The sequence below is a fragment of the Lactuca sativa genome, chromosome 7, assembly GCF_002870075.4.
Source record: "Lactuca sativa cultivar Salinas chromosome 7, Lsat_Salinas_v11, whole genome shotgun sequence".
Lineage (NCBI taxonomy): Eukaryota > Viridiplantae > Streptophyta > Magnoliopsida > Asterales > Asteraceae > Lactuca > Lactuca sativa.
The window spans coordinates 39,051,113-39,064,057 of NC_056629.2; the positions used below are offsets into that span (position 1 = coordinate 39,051,113).

Here is a 12,945-nt window from a genome sequence, read left to right on the forward strand (position 1 = left end):
AAAAACTATCCTCCTTTAATATATATATATATATATATATATATATATATATATATATATATATATATATATATATATATATATATATATATATATATATATATATATATATATATATAAGAATGGGTCCAAAATACTAACCAAAACCACCTTTGGACTATAAGTTCTCCAAACACCAAAGAAATTGTGGCAAAAGGGGGAAAAATGATGAAACTGTAGAGTTAGAGCCTTTAAATAGGACCCAAAAGATGAGGCCCTAGGGTTTTGTGTTGATTGTGAGTCGTAAGCCATGTACCATACTAAGGGACACGTTGCAGATGATATATACACACAAGCAAGAGATAATATTTCACTCAAGGTTTGGTGATAATAGGAGCTAGTACACATTCAATGAAAATGATTTCACTCAAGCAAGAGATAATATTTAGTGGTTGTGAGGAGAAGGTGACATATTGCAAGAGGATCGGGGACATAAATGTTGAGACCATTGTTATTGTTAATCTTCCTCTTCGTTTTCTTGTAGTACCAAGGTTTTCCTTCGATTATGTAAATTTCTTTTTCAAAGAAAGAAAGGGAACGAGAAAATGAGATTGGGAGAGAGCGGCAAAAGGGAGGAGAGATAAGGTGTTCTTAGAACGGAGAAGGAAGAATGTGAGTGGGAGTGAGTTTTGGTGGAGGCAGGGTCGTCACGAAGAGATTGGAGAGAGCGGCAACGATAGGTAGTTTCCCTAATGGTCGGTGATTATAAGTAGAAAGAAGCTGGAGAGAGTGGGATGTGATGCCTACATTGGATCCAGTATTTGTCATGAGGCGTGGGGTCTGGGTATGGGATGGCGATAAGGTTTAATTAGTTTTATTTTCTAAAATTAAAATTAGTTAAAAGAAAATAAAATAAATAAAAATGTTATAAAAGTAATTTTATGCGTCTAAAGGATGGACCATGCAAAAACTCAAACATAAGAACTAAGCCCATAGTGGTCTTAGGTGTACTTAGTCGGTCTATTTTAACAAGCCAAAGGGACTGAATACATAATTTTGTAATTTTTTTATTTTTTAATTACTTTTCACAAGAAAATTCATTTTCGTGGTTCATCAATGTATGTGGTTGTAAACCGATCCTAATTTTGTTAACATGTCCGAGCGTTAGGACCAATCCAACACATCAACCACCTTAAACACCAAAATACAACCCATTAAAGCCATGGGATATACATGGCACATCAACCACCTTAAACACCAAAATACAACCCATTAAAGCCATGGGATATACATGGCACGATGAGGTCTCGTGGCCAGGTGGCATGGATGCCATGATCGTGCAAGACCACCTTGAGGGTCAGTGGTGGAACCAAAAATTTTGATACACGGTACAAAAATTACAAAGATTCAAAATAGTAAATGAAAAGAGTTTCTTAATTTTAAAGTCGTAAATTGGAAAAAATATAATTTAAGCATAAGTTACAATTGAATCTGCTAATCAATCAATGATATTGTCATTGCGAACTTGTAGAAACACATCCTTCTAAATTAAATTGACTAAATAATCGTTTAAAACTTGATCATCTATGATATTCCGCAACTTATTCTCTTTATACTTGCTATAGGAACCGGAAAAAATATATTTTATGCAGTTATCCGGTCTCACACAATAAAAACATGGTACAATCTCTTTAGCTGAGAGTACAATAGAATAGAGCACGACAAAAATTGATTTCTTATTTATTTATAAAACGTGTTTTTTAGAGATGTTATAGTACTCACAACGCCCCATTTAGCTTTGCCATTGTAGGAAATGATGTTGTGCTTACATGGCATCAAAGTCGTTATGAGGAGTGGTCTGTACCACATTGTGCCATGTAGTGCATTCTCTCTATTTCTCTCTTGCTTCTCCCTCATCTCCTCTCTAGTGGTTGCGTTAGGAGTACCCCAAAGCGGGTGTGGTGTTTCCCTCTTGCTTATCTGCAAGAAAACCCATGGCAGGGGCGTGGATAGTATTCCTGATGGCCTAATATTTAATACTGAAGTCTAATTTAAATATTGGATACCAATGGTTGTTGCTAAATAACATGTCTACTATAAGGGCTTTAAACATCACAAATATGCATTATATACTTATAGATATAGATAAAGTAATATTAAGGATTTAAGGTATTTCACGCGATGAATAATAACTAGAGGTGGCAAAAATTGACACGACACGAAACCCGACACGAACCCGACACAAAATAAACGGGTTTGGGTAATATATTTCAACTCGTTTAAATAAACGGGTTGACACGACACGACATGAAAATTAAATGGGTAAGGCTAGGGTTGAGAATTTCAACTCGAATATGACTCGAAAATGACCCGTTTATTTATATGCAAGTTTTCTGAATTATTTAGATAAACTACAAAGATACAAAACCAAAAGCATAAGTAAAAGAAAACCTTCGAATTGAATTGTTTTGTAATGTTGAAATGACTTAGCCGTCTAGATCAAGATTTCATTTCAGTTTTTCCATTCTCTCCCAAACTACTCAGCCTCTTTCACCACTCTTACATCCTCATAACTTTGTCATCCGCCTCCCTAACTCCCACTCTTTTAATTTTGTCATCTAAACTTGCTATGAATTCATCTATTGTGGCTCAAAACAATTAGTTTTTTTTTATTTCTGCCTACCAAACTCCTACTCTTTCAACATGCTCAATCTTTTAACCTCATATTACACGACATATTTCAAGGTATAACCCTAACCCGAAACCCGACACGAAAATAAACGGGTTGACACAACACGACACGTTAATTAAATGGGTCAGGTTAGGGTCAAGCACTTTCAACCTGTTTAGTGTTTTGACATGACACGAACCCGACACGAGACGACTCGATTGCCACCTCTAATAATAACAATGAAAAGAACTCTTTTGGGAATAGACCATAACAACCCAATAAGGAAACTTAGCTATACACGGAAAGACATTTCCTTAGAACGTTATTCATCACATTAAACACCAAAAACACAAAACACAATCCCTCTAATTAAGCTCTAATTCAATATTCAATACTACTAAGAGTCCCAAATAATCTATCTACTAGTAAAAATTTGTGGCACCACTCAACTTGCCACTTTTAGCAACGACCAAATGTAGCCACACCTTTCTTTAATTTTTGGGCCACCAAGCTTTCCACTTTACTTTTCTTTTTTACCATCACTTTGTTGGGTCACATCGTTGTCTCCGTACGTATCCTTTTAAACATGTTTCTCTAGAAGCAACGGTTTCTCATATATAGCATGATAGCAGCAAAGAATACTTATACTGCAAAGAATACTTATACTAATCCAATATAATTAAAATCGAGAAAGTAGACAATACAAACTAAACAACTTTATATCGTATTCAAGTTTATATCATATGTTTTCATAGAGAAATCAAAACTTGTGATTATTTGAATGTAAATTAAAACCAAACTATAAACCGTAATACACTATTAGAAAACTGAATCAATAGCTACAGTACAATCCGTAGCTATAAGCAGATAGCTACGGAATTGCTATGGAAAAATGGTTGTAGCATAATGGCCTGTGGCTAAATTATAGTTACGGATTAGCTACAGAACCGCTACGGAAAATTCCGTAGCTATTCCGTTACTAAACAAGGACATCCCATTCTGTAGCTGATCCGTAGCGATTTCGTAGCTAATTAGCTACGGAAATGTAGGAAAACACCATGTTTTCTAGTAGTAATACAAATCAAAGCGTCTTTGGCCTAATAGTATCAAGCCTCACACTCTCCATACCAGATTTGATGGGTTACTCGTTTCAACTCAACCTGATTGATAATGTACTCAATACGCGGCATATTATTCAGAAAAAATTGCACACAACAAACACCATAAATATGCATTTTATATTAATCGATAAAGTAATAATAATATTAGGGTATTTGAGTGGATGAATAATAACACTTGATAAAGAAGTGTTGTGGCACAGATATTAAAACCCCTTACACTGTGCACAAAACGACACTTCCTTAAACGGTATTCATCACATCAAACACCTAAAAACAAGAAAACACAATCCCTCTAATAATCTATTATTACAAAAGTCTAAACCAAATTTTCAACACTGCTAAATATCGCAGTATAATCTACGTACGTACCTACTATAAGGTAAGCATCAAACACCATAAATTAATATGCATTATTTTATGTTCAAACCGGCGCCGATTTCTTCACAACCGGTGTTCTTTTCTTCCAAAACTTCAACTGAAAAACCCGTTCCTCAAGCATCTTTTCCACATCCTCAATGGGTAAACCTTTAGTTTCAGGCACGAAGATGATGACAAAAAGCAATGCTACGACTGATATAACCCCAAACCCTAGAAAAGTCCATGAAGTTCCTATGGCTTCAGTTAACGACAAGAATGATTGAGCAACTATAAGATTTGAAATCCAGTTTGATGTAGCAGCGATTCCACCACAAACACCTCGGAATCTTAATGGGTATATCTCGGAATTGACAATCCATGGAACTGTTCCCATGCCCGGTGAGAAGAAGATGATGTAAAGAGCTAAACCTACTAGTGCGAGCCATCCGTATTGACTCGGGCATCCTCGAGTGTACCATAATCGGCCTTCACCATGACACGTGTCCTTCACGATTTTGTTCTCGACTAAACATGCACCGGGTAGTAGCTGTGAGAAAAAAGAACGTAGTTTTTGAAGGTCAAATTTGAACTCGATGATGACATAATTTGATACGATTTAGGGTAAATTCAACTTCGAAATGATTATAGTTTCGTTACTCAAAAGATTGAATGATTTGTACAAGTTATGGAGTTAAAGATTAGTTAGTTTGACTAAAAAAGTCAATAACAAGTATGGTTTTTACCTTATCAGTTTGTGAAGCACAGAATCCACAATCAGAACCCTTTAAGCATCTCATACAGCTCCAGGTAGCAGAAGGTCCGGCGGAAGTGAAAGCCGGGCAGGTGATGTTACCGAAGTGGGAGGACTCCACCGCGCTAACAGGCGGCGAATGTGATGTCGTCTCATGAAACACGGCGGAAAGAAGCCCTAACGAGAGGATACAACCGATCAAACTGATCACCAACAGCTTCTTTCTCCCAATCCGATCAATGAAATAAATGCTGACAACCGAACCCAAGGCGTTGAGCCCAGCTGTCACCAGAGAGAGGAGGAGGGCGGTCTGGTTTGATGCAATTCCGGCTAATTGAATGATGGTCGGACTGTAGTACATCACGGTGTTGATTCCGACGAACTGTTGGAAAACCTGAAGCCCAACTCCGGCGATTAGACCCCTTCTTACTGTCCTTGTTTTTAGTAATTGTATCATGTTGATCTTCTCCGATGACCCTGTTTCCTCAATCTCCTTTTCCACCGATTCCTTGAGAGCTTCGATCTCTGCTTCAACATCACTCGCCGGATATATCTTTCTTAGTATCGTTATCGCTTCTTCTTCTCTACCCTGTCATAATCAATACATACAGTGTGGAAATATATTTTATTGTGAATTTTTTTTATTTTTATTTAAATACAAAGTGGAAATATATTTTATTGTTAATTTTTTTAACATGTGAAATTTTTGGATATAAAAATAAAAAAATGTACCTTGCGGTAAAGCCAACGAGGGGATTCGGGGAGAGCGAGCATGAGAACGAACTGCAATAGGGCGGGGAGTCCGGCAACTCCAAGCATCCAACGCCATGTTCCCGGTGCCTAAATAATGAGAATAAATATTGTATTTTTTTTAATTATTGTATTTGCTAAGATGAAAAGGATAAATATTGTGTTTTTTAATAATTGTATTTGGTAAAATGAAAAGAAAAAAGAAAAGAAAAGAAAAAGGGTAACGACAAAACATGTGATACTTAACGACTTTGGGGAATTCATGATTGCTATTTGGCAGGGGAATACATGTATAATGAGCCAAAGATGTTAAAGTAATAAATTACGAGTTTTCTTGAATAAATATTTTAAATGGAAAAGATTTTATTAGACAAACGAAATGAATTTAGGCAATATAAGGAACAATGTATTATATGAGTTTATTTAAAAAAATTAAATATGAAATTTTAACAAATTGAAAAGTTTGAATTTATAAGAAAAATGAGAAAAATTTTGAATTATTAAAATTAATGAGGCTTTAATGTATTGAATACATTACATATATAAACTCTTTCTAATAAATACCTTACATATTAAATGGAGAATTTTAATTTAATAAAATGAAAAATACAATAAAATGACAAGTGGAAAAATAGAAAATTAAAAAATTTTAGAAAATGCCATATGTTCAAATGAAGAAGAAAATGACATGTGACAAAAAGTTTTTTATTTATTAAGGAGGACTAGGGTTAAGACCCGTTTATTAAACGAGTAATAAAAAGACCAAAAGTAACGTTGTGAGCAAAAAAAGACCATTCACGCAAGTTTTGGTAACCCCAAAGACGATGTTAATAAAAAAAATAAGTAACGACTGATTTTGTGATATTTGATAAACCATATGGACTATTTATGTAATTTGGTTTTAAGTAATCTATACTAATAAAATTAATTAATATGAATTCACAAATTAAATATACTATCTACATTAATATGCATATACATGAATTAATATATTAATAGAAAGTGAAATTCACAAATAAAAAGTTATTATGTATATTAATTAATATATTTATAAAATTAATTAATATGAGGTGACATTTAATAGGTGAAATTAAAAAAAAAAGTATAAAAATGACAAGTGGGTATTAAATATTTTAAAAAATTTAGAAAATGATAAGTGTCAAAATAAAAATAAAAGAGAAGCTGACATGTAGCAAACTCATTTTTATATATTAGGATAGACTAGGTGTAAGACCCGTATTTTATAAAAATACGGGTTTGATAAAACAAAAAATTAAATATAGAAGTTTAAACAAAAAATTATTTCAATTTAAAATTTTAGATTTGAAATTTAAAATTTAAAAGTAAACATATTAAATGTTATATGAGTAATAATATTGTAATTTATTGGTTATTTTCAATTAAGGTAATTATTAATTGAGGTGTATATATAATGTGTTAATTAAGAAAAGATAAAAAAAAAATAAGAAAATGATAAATGGAAAAAAAAACATTTAATCAAAAATACAAAAAAAATAACATGTGTCCAAGTTAATGAGAGAATGACAAGTGGCAAAATTATTTTCATTTATTAAGGAAGATTAGGAAGGATGTTTATATGAAATGAATTACTGAAAATACTCTTTAAATGCGGTAATATTGTTCAAAAGATGTAGAAATTGAAATTAATAAAAATAACCCTTAAATTTAGTTATATTGTTCAAAAGAGCATACTAGACCAAGTGATTTTAGGAAAAATTTTAGTTTTACGTGATTAAAATAAGGGAAATTACCAAAATACATCTGAAATATATAGCATAATTAAAGAGACTTCACATGATGGGTGCATTGAAAATATATACACATGTAAATGTATATGTGGTGTAAGATTGATTGCGTGGGGCACATTGCAAATGAGGCCATGGTAGATTGTTTCCACAAGATGGGGAAAAGATATATGGTGGGGATGTGGGGGCATTATATCCTTTTTCATATGCTTACTTAATCACCAAATATAAAAGAGGTTCTTTGAAGCAATCATTGACGTCGGTTGTGTATACAGGAAAGAAAACTTTAACTACCCAAAATTCTTTAATAATCTGTTTTAACTTTAACTTATTATTAATTTATATAATAAAGTGAACTTTATATTTATATCAATGTTTATATGTATAAATTATCATGAATGCAAATATCATATCATGTTGAAATTAATAAATGATTTTTGTTAACATATACATATGAAAAAAGCTATTAGATAGTTAAAGCCATTCTTTTCTTTTGGTTTCATTTTAGAAAAAGTATCAATTATTTAACATAAGTATATGTCTTAACTAAATTACGTGTCACATCAAACAAGCAAACAACAATAATGTAATGTATATTGTTTTGCCTAACCTTAGTGAAGGCTAAATTGATTAGGTAAGATAGAAACTGGCCTCCGGTGATCAAGAACCCGTTCGTGCTGACCAAAGCGCCTCTGACTTTCGCAGGAGACGCCTCAGATATATACAACGGAGCAGTCATTGAAGCCATTCCAACTCCCAGTCCAACAAAGATACGGCCCACAATCAGAACACTGGGGTTGGGTGCAGCAGCCATAAGGATCGCTCCAATAAAGAAAAGGAAATCCGCAACTAACAGTGCGAATCTCCGTCCATAACGGTCATTTAACCACCCTCCCATTGCCGCTCCGACAATTGCTCCGGCAAGTGCCATGCTCACTATACTCTCCTATTGAAACCATCATAAAAAAAAAAATATATATAATAAATAAATAAATAAATAAATAAAATTACAAGTGAGTTTTATATAATATGTTACAAATAATAAAATTATTATTAATTTCCTAATGATAACACTATAGTCAAATTAACTTGGCATGATAGCTTTATAAGTCAAGATAAGACTACTAGAATTGTGATAATTTAAATGTAAACAACAAATTCAGATATATCTTAATTAAAGGGAAGGGGTAAAGTGGTCCATCTGAGATTTGACTGGCTTGGTTTCAATACATAAAGTTCCAAGTGAAGACTTTGACCTTTCGAGTGAAAACGAAGCGACTAGAACCCACTTCAATATTGGTAGGTCATACGTGCTTCTGGCTGGTTTTTTCCCTCTCACCCTTTCAAAGTCTCAATCATTGGGTATGGTCATAGGTTAATTTGTCATTTTACATTATTGTGTATAATTTTATAACAATAAATAATTATCGCCTCGTATAAGTACACGACATTTTTTTATCTTTAAAAGGGTAATTTTGTCACTTTATGAGTTTTAATTTTATTTTCGTTAAAACATAAAAATTATTAGTTACCTAACTTGTAAAATATTATAGTTAGTTATTTTATGATTCTCTTGGTCACTTGAAGTGTCGAATTTGGACTCTTTTATAGAAAAATATTCAAAGAATCAATAAATTAATGTAAGTTTGAAAACGATATCATCCGGTTTTTCTTGAAGCAAATTTGTCATGTCCACATAAATCCAGAATATTAAAATACTAAAAAGATAACTAACAATATCGTAAAATATAATTTTTAAGTAGATTGTATTAACTATTTTATCTTTTTAGGATCCAAACTAATAAAACAAGGGGAGAATACTTTTCTAGTTTTAACTTAGGATCAATAAAGATAATATAAAGTTAATTATTAGAGAATATATGTGAATCCCATGAAAAACGCGATTGGTGCAACAGAGCAACAAAAACGTCGTGCATATCCTTTTCACTAAATAATTAAAATTGTCATATTTAATTTACCTTTCAACGTCAAAATAAATACTTAGATATAACTTTTTTCCAAATATTAAATTCATTTAAGTAAATTTATTCACCATAATAATACATCCACTTAGTATTCTTCATTTGATTAAACATATAATTTAGTAAATAAATTATTCATTCCAAAAAAAACCTTATATATTAGAAATGGAAATAAAATATTTACTATATTTAAAGATCAACAGAACCAACAAAAGTAAAAAAAATAACTGACTAAGCCTATATATTAGGACTAGACGTGGAACTGTTATATTGGTATGTCAATTACCTAAAGGAACCATCGAAAAATACCCATAATTAAATGTTATTTATTTCAATACTTGATTTTATAACATAATTATTAAACATTAAGTGTATAATATAAGTTGACTATTTGACCATCTTGGATTATGTGTAATCGTAACAACCCATAGGGTTAGGCAAAATGTCGGACTCACCTGCAAAACAGTCTTCTTATCCACAGACTTGAAGTCATCCCTGATGTAAAGAAGCGCACCAGATATCACTCCTACACAATCACACCTCCAACACTATCAACCGCAAGATCGACATAGAAATGAAATAAGATACAAAAAATATAGAGAGAGGGTTTAATTACCTGTATCATAACCAAACAGAAGTCCACCAATACCCGCAGAGAAAGCAAGACGAAGAACGTAAGGGTTCTTCCATGCCAACGAAAAACACTCGCGGAACGCAGATGAGTCCGCCGGATGTATCCCTCCTTCCATTGTGGCGACTGATAATATACAATTCGATATGCGTAACGTACAACTGGACTTGCGAAAGGTATAAGAGGTTATGCGAGAACTACTCCCTTTGGTTTAAGCTTGCGCACCAGAGAGGAAGAGAGCGATAAGAACGAGACGAGTTACAGAAAATGGGAGGCCAATGGGTGTATTTATAGACAATATACGCTAAAAACGTAATATATATATATATATATATATATATATATATATATATATATATATATATATATATATATATATATATATATATATATATATATATATATATATATATATATATATATATATATAATCAAATAAGAAACATAATAAGAAGAACCTTATTAAAGTGTGAATACTAAATACTCGTTAAATATATTAAAGTTTTGAAATACCTACCTTTTTTTTTATTAAAAGAATAAATAATCGTGATTTTTATGATATAATATTTTTATTTGTATATTTTAATAAAAGTTTTATAAAAATGAAAAATAATAATCTACAATTTAATATGATTATTTATAATTTATTACACAAAATTTACAAGTTAATTATACACTAATTCATAACTTCATAGAATTTAGACTCAAGTTCTACAACCATCGCTCCAACTACCACATACTGCCAGGGGCGGACACAGAATTTTTTGTTAGATGTAGCATCGAAACATTTTCCTGATATAAAAGATAATTATATAAAAAAATTATGATTTCATTATATTCAACAAACTAATATATATATATATATTTCATTTTAATGTTGACATCTTTGTTTACTCATTTTTTGAATGTGATACATCATTTTTTGAATCGTAACATCCATAAGTATTTTTTTTATTCTACACTACAAATCATTATATCGTTCATAAAATTAACATCAATTTTATTACGAAAAGAACATCTTTCAACTGTTACGGTTGAATGTATAGATTGACCGGTCAAACAAGTTAAATCTAGTAATCTTTTTCATAAATTTACAAAGTGGGTCATGTAATGTTGTTTGATCTCAAATATTTTTTGTTCCGATAGTTTTACTACTTATGAATAATTGGAGTAGAAGGATACAATTATTTAATTTTAGTTGAGCAATGGAAGAGGTAACATACATAAAAAATATATCTTTTGTTTCCATTTTAATTATTGCTTTTATGTTACCTATTTGACTTGTTACATAGAAAACATATATTTTTTTAGAAAAATGATATTAACATAGGCTTTCGTATATAAATAAAAAATCAAGAGAAAACATATATTTTTTTAGAAAAATGATATTAACATAGGCTTTCGTATATAAATAAAAAATCAAGACTATCGTATCTACTTTAGATATATTGTAAGATATATCAACCAATCAATATATGTATACTAAATATATCATTATAATGACAAATTGACAAAACGGCTAATTAATCGATTGTTTTTAATGATTTGTTACAATTATTTTTAACTGAATAAATAAATGTAATATATAAAGAAAAATATCACCCAAAAATACAAGTAATATGTGGGTATTGGAGTTGCGTTAATAAAAATGTTCTAATAATTTCAAGTCATAATTTTAACATTCTATGGATGAAATGAGGGGTAGCACGTGCTACCCCTACCAACCAACTAAATCCGCCAGTGCATACCGCCACTACCAACAATTGGTGTCCCATCACCGATATTCTTCCCTCCAAAACTCAGATATGAATAGAGAAATCAATATTCAACCAAAATTTAAACACTAATATACAGCTTAATACGATATTTCAGACACTTATTCACAACTTAATGCATCAAAAAAAAATTCACAGTTTACTAACTTATACATCAACAATTTAATACATAAAAAATAAACATATATTCACAACTTAATAACTTTAATGAATTATGTTGATACATTTTCATCAAATTGAAGTAGCCTAAACTACACTTAATAGAAATTTGGGTAGTGTATTGTCAAACATAATGGAAACCTGGGGACACTTGAAGGGTTTTAAGCATTCTAACACTCCTAATGTGTACATGCAACCCTAGAAACCTTGGATCTATGTTTTACTATGATACATGTAAAATTGATTTTCCAAGGTTCATATCCTATCTAGCATACATGGGGAACTTTTAAACATAAAAGTAACCAAGAAAACATACCTTGTAGTAGTTTGGATTCCTTGAAAACCTTGTGAGCCTAGCACCTTAAGTGTGATGCCTTAAGTGTCTCACACAACACCAAATGCACTTGGAATAACTTAGAGAGAAATGAAGAACACTTAGAAATCGGCTAGCCCTCACTTGTATATCTTAGTGGCCCATTTGGTGAAGAACATTGTAACGACCCAAATTTTCACGTCCAAAAATTTTATTTTTAAATCAATACTTTGGAAAACATTTGTAAATAAAACATTGTCTTATCAAATCATTTCACAATCATATATCGTGTTTGAAAACCAAAATACGAAATCAACTAAATGTCAGAGTACAAATCCCAGAACAATCTCGTAAGGCGGAAAACAGTGTATGTGTAAGATGTGCCGCTACCGCGCCAACTCCTTCACTTTCGATGAAGAGGTACCTGAAACCAAAATTGAAAACTGTAAGCACGAAACTTAGTGAGTTCCCCCATCGTACCACATACCATACAATCATATAACATACACTTATATAACATAGAATACTTGTCAGACATTTCTGGGGTGCCGACCTACCTGTGCGGCCATTCTGGGGTGCCGACCTACCCGTGCGGCCATTCTGGGGTGCCGACCACCCTTCAGTCCTAACAACCAAACCTCAGGGACTATTTCACCCCTACTACTACTACTACTATCACACATCATAACA

General features: G+C 31.8%; 1 protein-coding gene across 1 annotated transcript; it reads right to left on the minus strand.

The window, feature by feature from the left end:
- Positions 1-3,869: 3,869 nt before the first annotated feature.
- Positions 3,870-10,279, minus strand: LOC111880855 (probable inositol transporter 2). The gene is made up of 6 exons (XM_023877271.3): positions 9,994-10,279; positions 9,833-9,903; positions 8,006-8,341; positions 5,612-5,719; positions 4,872-5,468; positions 3,870-4,675 (listed from the first exon to the last, which is right to left on the minus strand). The coding sequence occupies exons 1-6, from the start codon at positions 10,124-10,126 to the stop codon at positions 4,193-4,195; spliced, it is 1,728 nt and encodes a 575-aa protein (XP_023733039.2). The 5' UTR covers positions 10,127-10,279; the 3' UTR covers positions 3,870-4,192.
- Between the last annotated feature and the right edge of the window lie 2,666 nt (positions 10,280-12,945).